This window comes from Tiliqua scincoides, chromosome 2, assembly GCF_035046505.1.
Source record: "Tiliqua scincoides isolate rTilSci1 chromosome 2, rTilSci1.hap2, whole genome shotgun sequence".
Classification (NCBI taxonomy): domain Eukaryota; kingdom Metazoa; phylum Chordata; class Lepidosauria; order Squamata; family Scincidae; genus Tiliqua; species Tiliqua scincoides.
Genome location: NC_089822.1, coordinates 114,418,692 through 114,433,698, shown reverse-complemented (window position 1 = coordinate 114,433,698; position 15,007 = coordinate 114,418,692). Strand labels below are relative to the sequence as shown.

Genomic DNA, 15,007 nt, shown 5'->3' with positions numbered 1-15,007 from the left:
GGAGAAGGGGACTTACGTCCCCTTCCCCCCGTAAAGCAAGTAGCCCCACAATGGGGCTACTCGATTCTATGATGACCCAAGGGAGGGGAAAATTCAGCATAGAATTTCAGCGCCTCAGATGGCCCGACACGGCTCAGGATCCAGTGGAGCAAAGTCCTGCCTCCCTCCCACCCTGCTCCCTCCCCCAGCACCTCCCCTCCCTCCCTCCTGCCGCCTCCCTCCAGCCCAGAACACCTCCTCCCTACCTCCCCCCATGCCCCCACCTACCTCTCCGCTGCCTGTGTAGATTTATAGCCCAATCCGGCTGAGCAGCAGAGCTCCAGTGCTCCATGAGCGGTAGCCCAGTGCCTGCCAGCTCTGGGCTAGCACCAGTGCTCCACCAGCGCTACGGCCCACAAATGTGCCTTATGGTATATTTGCAACAATGCATGCTGGCGATAGGCCGGCATGCACTCTTTAAGATTGGGCCCTTAGTCATCCACTGAAGAGTATCATGGGGGTAAATCCCTTGATATGCTTTTAGTACTTTTGTAACCAAAGTATGGGTTATCATGCTTCACTGTCTATCTTAGAATGCGTTTACAGCAGGTAAAGGATTCCGCTGTACTCAAAGTGATCCTGACACGGTTTTCAAATTATTATTTGTTTTCTGGAATCTTGGATGGCTGTTTTGGAACACAATCTCTATATAGGCATTCAGATAGGTCCAATACATTATGTCCCTTGATTATTTGTAGCACAATATAATTCCAAGGTGTCCTTCATGAATACTTGTAGCATCTTTCTGAATATGTTTGGCATTACTATCTTTTCTCCTGTGAACTCAACAGATAGTACAGCCTCATCATTCCAGGTCTTGGTTTCAGCTGCTTATGCCTGTGCATGGAACATCCTGCCTAAACTATTTGCTGCAGTGGTTCCCAAACTTTTTAGCACCAGGATCCACTTTTTTAAATGACACTCCATCGGGACCCACCTAGGTTTATCAGATTTTTTTAAAAGGATATCTAGAAAGAAATTATGTTTGCTTGTTTATAAATAATGATAACAACCAGAAAGAACAGCAATATTTACCAGTGTTGGGAACTCCAGTCAAGTGACTTGGATTCAAGTTGCAAAAATGTGTGTTTTTTTGGTGACTCGTGAGTCACATGCGTGGAAGATTCTGAAAAAGACTTGAGTCAGGGCCCCCCTGACTTGGCACTCTAGTATGCTCGTATCTCTAAGGTGCAAAAATTTCATTGTGCTATAGCACAATGACAATAAACTTACTACTACCACTACTACTACTCATCCCCAAGCATGCTGACTTGAATCTCCTGTGTCTGGGTGTGCTTGCTTACTGTTTTTGCCAGGTGGAAAACCTTGTGGGGCAAGCATTTCGACTCCAATCAGCAGGGAGTTCGAGCCTGGAAGCAGAGATAGGAGTGAGCTCTTTCCCCCCATCTCTGATAGGAAGGAAGGAAGGAATGATCTTTGGACAAAGGATGGGCATTCGGATATTTTTATTGACTGAGGGAGAGCAGTAGGAGGAGCTCAAGGGGTTTCTTGCCAGAAGCACAGGGAAGTGGGAGAAAACTCTTTGCCTGGTTCTGTTTCCAACCTCCTGGCGGCTTCTTGACTCCGTTGTTACTTGTGGGAGGGAGCCTCATTGAATGAATAGCTGAAGTGGGACTACTTCTGAGTAGGGCTGCCAAGGATTGGGTCATCCTGGTAAGCCTCCCAGCTGCTGCTCATGAAGCTCCTCCCTCTTGCTGCTTCTGTCCTGGACAGAGCCAGGACAGACTTTACAGATGGGCGAGGACAGCAGGGGACTTAGTAAAGAGAGCTCCAACACATGCACACTCCCTAGTAGCAGCCCCGTTTCCATACCACCTCCAGTGGCCCAAAACGAGCTTTATGCACTGCTGGAAGCTGTGCTCAACTTTTCAGAGGCAGGTACTGCTTCTAGCAGCACGGAACAGCTCCAATGGAGCCTTTTGCACCACTAGCAGCAAAAGTCTCCTTCAAAGCCTTGGCTGCCTCCTTCTTGCTCCTCCCTTTAAATAATTGCTTTCACCACAATTACCTCTGGATCGGGGGAGCAGCAGATGGGGGGCAGCCCTGGCACAAAAAGCTCCAGGTCCAACATTGCATCTCCCTTTGGCGACCCACCAAAAATTGGTCACCAATGGGTCACAACACACTTGTGCGTTCCAACCCCCAGTTTCGGAACCACTGAGAGTACTCATAGCATTGTTTTCTGTCTACTTTGCTCTTTTTTTTGGCCTGTTTGTAGATGACAAGTGAGGACCAAACTACATGTGACACACAAATGTATGCAACTGCATGCTCCTTTTTTTACCTTGCAGAGTTGCATCGGAAGAGAGAGATTGAGAGAAGTTACAACGGAAGGAAGTGCTGAATTATTTCCCTGCTACATATCCTTTCCACAGCAGCATGTGTACCTGCGGGGATTTCACATGTCCGTTTCTGTCTTCTCAATTATACCTAGAAATTACATGTATTGAAGTGTCTACCTCACTTGTGGCTTGCCTGACAAATTTGCAACCATCTACTGGTTTTTGAAATTGTTAGTATTTCAGGCACAAAGTGTTTGTGACATTAGAAATGGCAATGCATTTATATCAGTCTTTTAAAAGTGATATCACTTTAAAATCATGGAACTATGCATTTTTTGAAGTTTGCTATTTGAAAACATGATTGGGCTGGAACTGCTGTCAGACTCTATGGCCCTCCTCATTGCTTAATTTCTCAAATGAGAGGTGTGAAGGAACAAGTAGGCTTGGAAACTACATGAAGCCCCTTGTTCCTAATCCCAAGAGTTAGTGGGCCAGCTGTAATTTATCATAATGAAATATTATGGCATCAGGAGTTGACCAGATCAGGCCAAAACGAAGGTACACACCTATCAGATGGTCAACCTATCTAGGTCAACTTCAGAATTCTCAGTTCCCCCCATTGCTTAATTTCTCAAATGAGAGGTGTGAAGGAACAAGTAGGCTTGGAAACTACATGAAGCCCCTTGTTCCTAATCCCAAGAGTTAGTGGGCCAGCTGTAATTTATCATAATGGAATATTATGGCATCAGGAGTTGACCAGATCAGGCCAAAACGAAGGTACACACCTATCAGATGGTCAACCTGTCTAGGTCAACTTCAGAATTCTCAGTTCCAGTGGCAATGATAGCACCAATGTACCATCAGGGAAGGGTGGGAGCATGCCCTTGGTTCCCAGTAACCTGGCACTGGCAGTGATGATGTTCATTTATCTAGCACTATCAATATACATAGCACTTTGCCAGTAAGGCAAGTTGTCCCTGTCCCAAGAAGCTGACAGCCTAATAGGGAATCAGTGTGGGGAGCAAACAGACAGGCAAGGGTAAGAGGATCAAAATGTCCTTCAGCAGTTCAGGAAACACATAGTTGGTTTCCTTCAGCTGAGGGTGGGACTAAGTGGTAAATTACTGAGAAGGCATTTGCCCAGGAGCATAGTTTTGGCTTTTTGCCATTTTATATGTTCCAGAACTGAGCCATGGCATTAAAAACAGGTGGCTGACACAAGTTTGAACCCTGTATTTCTCCTCCTCCCATGAGATGCTGGGAGGCTGCAATCCTAACCACACTTTCCTGACAGTAAGTCCCATTGAATAAAATAGGACTTACTTCTGAGTAGACCTGGTTAGGCTTGTGCCCTAAGACCTTGGCCATCACCTTCAAATTAAGGTTGTGACTTTGGGTGAAAGGAGTGTCACTCTCAGGAGGCACCTGGAGGAAGAGGGGTGTGTGTGTGTGTGTGTGTGTGGTGTGCAACACAACGGTGTGCCCAGCCCTTCCCCAGCTTGCCCTGCTTCTTTTCGGGGAGGGGTGTGTGCGTCTCGCCCGATGGCTCTGCTGCTGTCGCCCCAGTTTCGTGCGTGTGTTTGTGTTTTCCCCGCGGGAGCGAAAGAGAGAAGGCGCTTCCTTGCCTTTCATTGGTGCCTCCGCTCCGCCTGCCTGCTTGACACAGCTCTCCATCCCCTTCTCCCGCATGCCCGGCTCGCTCCACCCCCCTCTCCCGGCTCGCTCCACCCCCACACCCACCCCGGCTCGGCGTCGTCGCGGCCCTCTCCCCCTCCCCGGCAGCCTCGTCGGTGGCGGCAGCAGCTGCTCTCAGCGCGGCTGGTCCGTGGTCCTCCCTCCGCCGCCCACCCGCCCGCCCGCCATGGCCCGCGCGGGGGCCTCCTCCTCCTCCCCACCGCTGCCTCCCTTGCCCCGGACTGGGGCGGAGGGGGAGGAAGAAGACGAGGAGGAGGAGGAGCCCCCGCCCCGGGCCCTGGTGCTCCGCTCCTCCCCGGTGCCCAGGCCGCAGCACAGCACGGCCCGCGGGGGCAGCAGCTCATCCTCAGACGACGACGAGGCGGAGGCGGAGGGGGAGGAGCACCAGCAGCACCCTTGCTTAGCAAGACCACTCTCCCAGCATCCTCCAGGCCTGCCCGGGCCACTCTCCCAGCATGCAGTGCAGGATGGTCAAGGGCTGCCCTCCCAGCATGCTCAAGGGCAGTCAGGGCTGTTTTCTCAGCAGGCCGCCGCAGGCGACACCGCGACAGGGGAGCCTTCCCAGCACGCTGCAGGTCGGCATGTGCTGTTTGCCGATGCTTTGGGCCTGCCCTTGGCTCGTTGGCGGCGCTACCAGCCATGGCCGCCACCCTCTCCTGAGTCTCCCCCTGAGGTGGTGCCCCCCTTGGCTGTTCTGCCACCCCCTGCGCCTGCCCCCTACCTGCTGCCTTCCTTTGTGCTGCCACCAATGGGGCGAGATGAGGATGAGATGCTTGAACGCCTGCACCAGACCAAGGTGGAGCTGGAAGAGGTGTTGCCCCCAGAGCCGGATGAGCCACGTGTGTTGCGTGGCACTGTGCGTGTGCTCAACATCTCCTACCGCAAAGCAGTCCATGTGCGGGCCAGTCGAGACCGGTGGCAGAGTCATCGCGATTACCCTGCTCTCTACATCCCAGAGGGTTCGCCAGATGGGGGTCTGACTGACCGTTTTGCCTTCCGCTTGGACTTTGGCGATGAGGATGAGGAAGAGGAGGAGGAAGGAGGAGCCCGACTGGATTTTGTAGTGCGGTACCAGACTGATGAAGGTGTTTACTGGGCCAACAACCAGGGCAGGAACTACTGCGTGGTACTGAAGGGGGCGGTACCTTTCCTTGGTCTGCCCAAGAGGCCTGGCAAAGAAGGTGAATTGCGCCAACTCAAGAGCTGTATGAGGCCAGTCAAAATCAGGTAATGCTTCTTGGCACCATAGATCCCTCTGCCCAAACATGACAGATCCCTGTAAGCTATCTGTCCCTTCATCTTGGTCCAGGGTGTTTCTGCTCCTCAAACCCCTCACCAGTCCATCAGATTGCCTTCCTTTTCCAAAGGAGAGGGTTTGTACCCAAGAGTTTTAACTTCAAATCCCTGCTCATCTCCCTTTTCAGGACTGGCAGGCTAACTAACTCCTTTAGCCTGTAGCCCACATGCAATAACCACCCACGTGCAAATTGAAGGTTTTTTATTACATAAAAGATTTCCTTGTGAAGAGAGTGGGCAGCTGTAGTTTTAAGCTAAGGAGATGTATATGGCTTGGTTCAAATTATGTCCTCTCACCCTTTCTGATTTGGTTTTGGTGGATCCCCTTTTTTCCCTCCTGTGTAATGATTCTCAAAGTGTGAGGTGGACCTCCCTAGGGAAGTGCATACAGTTGTAAGCTTCCCTCTCTCCCCTCCCAATTAATGTCTTAAGGCAGTGTTTCTCAAACTGTGCGTTGAGACCCACTAGTTGGGTTGCAAGCCAATTTCAGGTGGGTCCCCATTCATTTCAGTATTTTATTTTTAATATATTAGACTTGATGCTGCCATGGTATGTGACTGCAGCTGGGAAAATGTTACAGATCTGTACTTTGAACAGGCTAGTATGTATATGTTTTTAACAATGATAGTCAATGGAACTTACTCCTGGGTAAGTGTGGGTTGGATTGTTAAAACTTTTCCTGCTTGATGATGTCACTTCCGGTCATGACATGACTTCCGGTGCATCCTGTCAGATTCTCATTCTAAAAAGTGGGTCCTGGTTCTAAAAGTTTGAGAACCGCTGGGATACTGAAAGTTGACCTATTTGTATAACATTTGCATGTTGTTAATGTTGGACAGAAAGCAGAAAGGGGCCAGTTTTAAACAGAATGTGTAATCTAGGTAATGTTAGTTTTTCATTGGGATTACAGGATAGCAAGAGGACTTTCAGGGTGGTTCCTGCTTTATGCAGCTTGCATATACAGTTCCTGTGTACCCCCCAACATTTCCCATAGCAAACATGTCAAGTGTGAATGACATACAAGCATCTTTAAACATCTGTGCACATGCATATGGGAAAACTGATTGGGCCAGACTTCTCAGGCCTGGTTCTCAGTGAGGAGGCAAACCTGTTTCTGGACTATACCACTTCATACTGCAAGTGAGGCCTCACCTGATTATGTGCTCCTTTTGTATAGAAAAGTAGACAATGACGGAAAGGGTTCAGGCTTATTCTTCTACCTGATATGCTGATTTCAATATGGAAAGATTTTTTAAAAAAGCAGATGGAGGTATGGTCAATCACCTGCAATCTGAAGTAGTATAACCCAGACCAGGGGTGCCCAAACCCTGGCCCAGGGACCATTTGTGGCCCTCAGGGACTCCCAGTCTGACCCACAGGGAGTCCCTAGTCTCCAATGAGCCTCTGGCCCTTCGGAGACTTGCTGAAGCCCGCTCTGCCCAATGCAACTGCTCTCAGTGTGAGGGCAACTGTTTTACGTCTCATTTGAGTTGTGGGCCCCCTCCACTGCTTGCTGTTTCACGCCTGTGATGTAGCAGCGAAGGAAATGCCAGCCTTGCTTTGTGCAAGACCTTTTTAGGTTTTGAGCTATTGCAAGACCTTCATTCATTCATTCAAGTTCCATTTCTAATATATTGATTTATGTAAATTTATTCAAATTTGAATTGTAAATTAATTCTTTTTTTCCCCCTGGCCCCCAACATAGTGTCAGAGAGATTATGTGGCCCTCCTGCCAAAAAGTTTGGACATCCCTGACCCAAATAAAGGTTTGCATTATAGTAACAACTAAGCCTTATGTGCATATAGACAGGTGTTTAAAAATGCATGTATGTTGACACTTGAAGATGTCAAGTGAGACATTTTGTGCCTGAGTCAAAAATATAAATATTATTTTACCACCAAGGGAGAAAACACCAACTACTAACCAATGTAATAATTGACAAGTTGTTGCCTTTTAATGATGTTCCAGAATCTACTGCCTGAAGTGGGCTGCCTCACCTGGGCTATCAGTAAGTTTGACCCTGTCTGCATTCTGTGTATTTATTGCTAAAAACAGTGTATGCGCATCACAGTTGTGTTTGCAGCAAAAGTTTAGGGATATCCCCAGTGACCTGTGTGAAAATGATCCCACTTGGGCCAGAATGCAGAGTCAACACCACTTTCCACCCCACATTCTCGTTGCAATAAAGTATTGTGGCCATTATGTTGATCATAAGTATAATTTATACTTGGCAATCAATAGGCTCAATCAATCAGGGAGACCAACAAGGAGTTCTGTAACTTGTAACTCTGTCAGAGACAGAATTTTGGAAAAGAAGAAACTTCTTACTGGTGACAGTAACCTTCTTCCTTATGACTGAGGGTCACACTACTATCTTTCCTCACATCATCATATCAGCACTTCAGATGTGGTACCAACAGGTGGCAGTTTCTTCCAATGGGCATCTTAAGATTTGAGCATGTGCAGTCTAACAGTTTTTGGTTTGTTGCACTTTTCGCAGATGATGACAAGAGTGACTTACCTATTGTTTTGGTCTAGTTATACTTGGGGAAGCTCCAACCATTGTTTTCTTGAGATAGACTTACAGTGAGATCCAGTGACTTACCCATTTGAGATCCCTTGGGTTATGGCCTTGATGAAGTGGCAATCATAATTAAGAATATCCTATCTCTTGGGATTCCTGTAAGGTATGAAGAAAGTGGGGAAATACTGAGCCTTAGGATAGAACAAGCGATTATTTGCCAGATTTTGTGAATTACCCAAGGAGGGAAGCATCTAGAAATACATGGCTTGAGTTTTTAAGTGGGGGTTTGTGAACACTGTGTCATTATTTAAAAAAAAAAAAATTAAGTACCTATGTTTTTGTCCATTTTCCTGCCTCATCCTTTCCCAAATTCTGCTTAAGCTGGTAAACTATGATAGACTTGTTGATGTACCAGATATCTCCACCTATGGTTTTCTTCACTGTATTCTCCCATATACCATTGCTGTGTGGTGTGTATGTAATATTTTTTTTAAAAACCTGCATCCAAATGCAAAAACAAATACAAATTCTTTGTCAAGAAAAGCAGAACCTTGCAACATATATAAACTACGCAAGTTAAAATGTGTGTAATTTATCTTATTTGTATTTTCTGTTTTGCATTACTTCTTCTAATTTTGTTAGTCATTGAAGGGGTGAGAAGCTATGCAGGGCAGGAGACCATAGCCCAGCCCACAGCAGTTTTATTCAGCTACCTCTTTGGCTTCTGAGTTTTTGGCAAGCATACATTTTCACTCATAAGGACTTAGAAACTTTTAGTTCGTTTTAAAAAGCTGTGATTCTCCCAAAGTAGAATTCTCTATCCCATACTATATTTTTTGTTTTTAATATTGTTTATATTTAAATGGTATAAGCTGCTTTTATCCAAAGCTCTCAAAGCAATTAAAATAAAAGCAGCATAAAAAGAGCACCACCACAACACAATAATTTTATGTACTCCTCATACACCTTCAACAATATGCATAACTTCTTCTTTACAGTTCTTTCCTCCTGGATTACAAATACTTGTCTTCTGATGTTTGTGAAACGGTTTTGGTGTTATCAGTAAAATATTTTCTTGGTTGGTGTGATGCTTTCCCAGGTCATATCCTTATATCAATGACTTGCTTTCTGGCTTGGTAGCAGTGCTATAAAGGGCCTTACAAATTAGGAACCCAGTTGCCACAGTAGCATGCCACAGTTGTGACCTGACTGAAGGCTTAAATTCAGCAGGACTGGAATTCCAGCCTTGCCTTCAACAGCTTTCACAGAACAGTGTCCCCCTTTTATATTTGTTATTCCAGCTCTGACTAAACCCAAAGTCTTATCCATATGGTGCTGCTGTAAGTCTTCTGATCACCTGAATGAGTCACATGATGCTCCTTAAGTCAGCATGGGTGCATCAGAGTTAATATCTTGTTTTACCAGACCAGAGCAACCACCTCTTTGGCAAGACTGCTGCTGCTTATTGCGTGAAAGACCAAAGTGCCAGAGACAATTTCCCTTCTATACGGAGCCATTGCTTGTAGTCTGTGTAGGGAAAGACTTTTCCAGGTTCTGTAGTGCCCTCTGAAGTTGTCTACATTGTCTTGTGAAGGAGAAGCAGCAGGAAGAGACGGACAGCATTTATATAGCACCTTAAGCCTGTACAGAGGTCATCATATCTATTATTTTATATCCATAATCCTTACAACTGTCCTACTAGAATGAACTCATGATGGCTTTGGTGAGTTGCTGTTTCTCTGCCCCAACTATCTAACTTACAGGAGTGTTGCAGAGCTCTTTAGAGTGGTCACAATGTTAAGGAAGGCCCATTATTATTACTAATTTTAAGGTGCTGTTGCAATTGATTAATGTTTCAAAGTTCCTTGTGATTGTACCTAGTGACTTTGAGGTAGAATGTGGGTGATGGGTAGGCTTGCTGGGATTGGAGTAGAACAGATGAAGGAAAAGGGACTATGAAAATTTATTTTTTATTATTCCAGAAATACTTTTTATCATTTTAAAAAGGCAAACAATAAATGTTTTTATCAAAATGTTTAAAATGTGTACTAAATTATGTATGAGTGAAGGGAGGAGTTAAAAAGCCAAAAAGCTGGAAACAGTTTTATGTACCAACCTCGGTGGGAGTGACTATTCTTTGTGGTCTCTTGACTTCACTGATTATAGTATTTAAAATGAGAAGATTGTATCTTGATAGTTCACTCTCAGTAGAAACCCCCACCCACCCTTCACGTGCTGGATCAGTGATGACCTTTGTAACTTGCTTTGTCAGATGATATTTTACAACCATGGGGGGGGGGGGAGGCCATAGAACCAAGGTCCAAAACTCTTGTTTCAACTCTTGTTTAGTCTGGATTATAACAAAAGCAGATAAATCATTCTTAGCAAAAGTCACAATAATTTCTTCAGCTTAGAGATGTTTAAAAATGGTGTTATTTATTTTACTTAGAAGTAAGAGCTTTGTGTTCAGTAAGGCTGTAATACCATTTTGCTCACCAGAAATAAACACCTTTATGTAGTTACATAGTTAGCCTAGCTTTGTAAATTGGTGTACATGTGTATCATGTTCCAATTGAATGCTAAACCAGTTTTCAGTGTTACTTTTCTCTCATAAATCTGGCAGCTATCAATTGTTTTTTAATTACATGTTGTTGGCAACCTTCAGTCTCAAAAGACTATGGTATCGCGCTCTGAATGGTGTTTTTGGAACAGCGTCTACTGTGGCTGAAAAGGCCAATTCAGGAGTGACAATCCCTTCCGCACTGGGAGCAAGTGTGGTCTGTCCCTGGTCTGTCTCCCTGGCTATGGGCCTTCCTTCTTTGCCTTTTTGCCTCAGTCTGTTGGCCAAGTGTCTCTTCAAACTGGGAGAGGCCATGCAAACATTAGTTATCTATATGTATTTATATAATCCATCTTTCAGTTTACTTCTCCCTTCCCTTCGTTAATAAATTTGGAAAGCTGCAGCACTGATGGAAGAAGGAGGTGTGTTGGTGATGTGACAGGCATTAATCAATAGATTCCCTAATTCAGTGGTTCTCACACTTTTAACACTAGGACCCACTTTTTAGAATGAGAATCTGTCAGGACTCACCAGAAATAATGTCATGACTGGAAGTGACATCATCAAGCAGGAAAATTTTTAACAATCCTAGGCTGTAATCCTGCCCACACTGACCCAGTTCCTATCATTGTTAAAAGCATATACATACTAGCCTGTTCAAAGTACAGATCTGTAACATTTTCCCAGCTGCAGTCACATACCATGGCAGCATCAAGTCTAATATATTAAAAATAAAATATTGAAATGAATGGGGACTCACCTGAAATTGGCTCCTGATGCACCTAGTGGGTCCCGACCCACTGTTTGAAAAACACTGCCCTAATTAATACCGTGTTTCCCCTAAAATAAGACCAAGCCCGAAAATAAGACCTAGTTGTGATCTCCACCCGACAGGTACCTCTACTTCTCAGCTTACTTCTGAGTAGGCAGGGCACGCAGTGAGTGCACGCAGCATGGGAGGCCACCCAACTGCTCTTAGTCATGGGGGGGGGATGCAAACACTGCAGCCTGCATTCCTGCGCCCAGGCTGGGGGCAGCAGGGAGGCTCCTGCCACCACCAGCCCACACACAAGGAAGCTGCGCCCGCCTCTGCCCGCAGCCTGGCCGGAGGAGCCCGACTCGCTCTCATAGCCCATGGCCTCCTCACCAACTGACTGACACGCTCGCTCATCCAGGTGTGGAGTGGCCCCGCAGGCTCTCGGCCCTTCTCCATCCTCCCCCTTTGTGTCCTCAGCACGCTGAGCAGCAGCTTCAGGCTGCAACCCTGGCCACGTTTTCCTGGGAGTAAGCCCCACTGACTATAACTGGGCTTACTGCTGAGTAGACATGCGTAGGCTCGGGCTCACAGGCTGCAATCCTAGCCATGCTTTCCTGGGAATAAGCCCCAGGAAATAAGATAAGACCTACCCTGAAAATAAGACCTAGTGTGTTTTTTTTGAGCCAAAAAAAATATAAGACAGTGTCTTATTTTCGGGGAAACACAGTAGGCTTTTCCCTGGTTCATATTGAAGCATATGGAAAACCTGCAGAAGGTCTCTTCAGAGCTTTGCCCAGAACAGAAAAATGAACAAGTTATTTCAAGACACTTTCAGACTCTGTATGCTGCTCTTAAAATGTTACATCTGTCTTCTCTCATAGACTCTTTAACCTGTTATAGCACTGTATGCTTAGCTAAATGTGGTACATTTGCAAGGCATCTCAAAGAGTACCTCCTTCCATATGCTTCCCCTCAGGCTTGTTGATTTGCTTGGCAGACTGAGTGCCATTGATCTGCATGGTCTAGGTTAGTGATTTTCAACCTTTTTCATCTCTGGTTGTTGGCAACCTTCAGTCTCGGAAGACTATGGTATCGCGCTCTGGATGGTGGTTTTGGCACAGCGTCTAGTGTGGTTGAAAAGGCCGATTCGGGAGTGACAATCCCTTCCACACTGGGAGCAAGTGTAGTGTGTCCCTGGTCTGTCTCCCTGGCTATGGGCCTTCCTTCTTTGCTCTTCAAACTGGGAAAGGCCATGCTGCACAGCCTGCCTCCAAGCGGGCCGCTCAGAGGCCAGGGTTTCCCACCTGTTGAGGTCCACTCCTAAGGCCTTCAGATCCCTCTTGCAGATGTCCTTGTATCGCAGCTGTGGTCTACCTGTAGGGCGCTTTCCTTGCACAAGTTCTCCATAGAGGAGATCCTTTGGGATCCGGCCATCATCCATTCTCACAACATGACCAAGCCAACGCAGGCGTCTCTGTTTCAGCAGTGCATAGATGCTAGGGATTCCAGCTCGTTCCAGGACTGTGTTGTTTGGAACTTTGTCCTGCCAGGTGATGCCGAGGATGCGTCGGAGGCAGCGCATGTGGAATGCGTTCAGTTTCCTCTCCTGTTGTGAGCGAAGAGTCCATGACTTGCTGCAGTACAGAAGTGTACTCAGGACGCAAGCTCTGTAGACCTGGATCTTGGTATGTTCTGTCAGCTTCTTGTTGGACCAGACTCTCTTTGTGAGTCTGGAAAACGTGGTAGCTGCTTCACCGATGTGTTTGTTTAGCTCGGTATTGAGAGAAAGAGTGTCGGAGATCGTTGAGCCAAGGTACACAAAGTCATGGACAACCTCCAGTTCATGCGCAGAGATTGTAATGCAGGGAGGTGAGTCCACATCCTGAACCATGACCTGTGTTTTCTTCAGGCTGATTGTCAGTCCAAAATCTTGGCAGGCCTTGCTAAAACGATCCATGAGCTGCTGGAGATCTTTGGCAGAGTGGGTAGTGACTGCTGCATCGTCGGCAAAGAGGAAGTCACACAGACATTTCAGCTGAACTTTGGACTTTGCTCTCAGTCTGGAGAGGTTGAAGAGCTTTCCGTCTGATCTGGTCCGGAGATAGAGGCCTTCTGTTGCAGTTCCAAAGGCATGCTTCAGCAGGACAGCAAAGAAAATCCCAAACAAGGTTGGCGCAAGAACACAGCCCTGCTTCACTCCGCTTTGGATGTCAAAGGGGTCTGATGTGGAGCCATCAAAGACAACAGTGCCTTTCATGTCCTTGTGGAAAGATCTGATGATACTGAGGAGCCTGGGTGGACATCCAATCTTGGGGAGAATCTTGAAGAGGCCATCCCTGCTGACCAGGTCGAAAGCCTTTGTGAGATCTATGAAGGCTATAAAGAGTGGCTGTCATTGTTCCCTGCATTTCTCCTGCAGTTGTCTAAGGGAGAATACCATATCAGTGGTGGACCTGTTGGCTCGGAATCCACACTGCGATTCTGGATAGACGCTCTCTGCAAGTACCTGGAGCCTCTTTAGTGCAACTCGGGCGAACAGCTCTCCTACTACGCTAAGGAGAGAGATGCCGCGGTAGTTGTTGCAGTCACCCCTGTCGCCTTTGTTCTTGTACAGCGTGATGATGTTTGCATCCCTCATGTCTTGAGGTACTCCACCTTCTCTCCAGCAAAGACAGAGGATTTCATGCAGCTCAGTGAGGATGATCTCTTTGCAGCACTTTAGGACTTCAGCAGGGATGCTGTCTTTTCCTGGTGCCTTGCCAAAGGCAAGGGAGTCCAGGGCCACGTGAAGTTCTTCTAGGGTTGGTTCACTGTCAGGCTCCTCCAACACAGGCAGGCACTCAATGTTGTTCAGCGCTTCTTCGCTGAACACACAGCACAGCATACTGACAAGGTATCTCACAGCATACTGACAAGGTACTGACAAGGTATCTCACAGCACAGCATACTGACAAGGTACTAAAATTTTCAGGGCACACCATCAATTCTTGGACAATTGACAAGGCACACTACACTGCTGGTGGGGGGCTCACATCCCCCAATGGCCCTACTAATAAATGACTTCCCCATACTCCCACAATATGTCTGCAGACTGTTTGTGGCACACCAATGTGCCATGGCATACTGGTTGAAAATTGCTGGTCTAGGATGTAGCAGTGGGATTGAGGGCCTAGTTGTGGCACTCTGCCTTTGAATCTTTTGTCTTGCTGAATCTGTCATGGTTTCCAGAAAACTGACTGAAACCTTTCTGTTTGAGAAAGACTTTTGATGGTGCTAGGAAATTAATTCCCATTCCTCTGTTATTCTTTTTGTTAAATGCCTGATTTCACAAAATAGTTTGCTTTGTAATGCTGATCTGAAATTAGACTATGAATTTTAGTATGAGCTGCGTTAAGTGCCTAGTAGTAACTTCTCCAGTACTTCCACTGTAGTCACCTGCTGTAGTTTGTTCCCATTTATGCTAGTTTTCCTCCCTTCTTGTTTGTTGAGGAAGGCAGAGATAGTTACTCAGCTGTGTGCGTTACTCTCTCAAAGTTGGGTTTCCCTGGGGGATGTTGGGGGAATTACTGCTCTGGGGGGGGGGGTTTGTTTTGTTTTTTTGGAGTGTTACAAAGAGATGCTTAGGTTTATTGCTGACAAGTAACCCTCAGGCTGAGCAGGGAACAAAATTGAATTTATTATTATTCTGAATGTCTTTGGTTAATGAAAAACCTATGGATTTGAAAACTTGCAATTATTTTTTTTAAAATTAATAGCTTTTTATTTGACCTGTATGGTTTTTCACATTCTGTGAAACCAACCTGTTTTAATCAGCTGGCTTAGATGTTATCAC

General features: G+C 46.3%; 1 protein-coding gene across 1 annotated transcript in view; it reads left to right on the top strand.

The window, feature by feature from the left end:
* Positions 1-4,163: 4,163 nt before the first annotated feature.
* The window catches only part of PPP1R3F (protein phosphatase 1 regulatory subunit 3F), a 35,686-nt gene continuing 24,842 nt past the window's right edge, over positions 4,164-15,007 (top strand). The window contains exon 1 of the mRNA XM_066614092.1: positions 4,164-5,264. Coding sequence (XP_066470189.1) covers positions 4,204-5,264 — 1,061 coding nt within the window. The 5' untranslated portion in view covers positions 4,164-4,203. The remainder of the gene's footprint in view (positions 5,265-15,007) is intronic.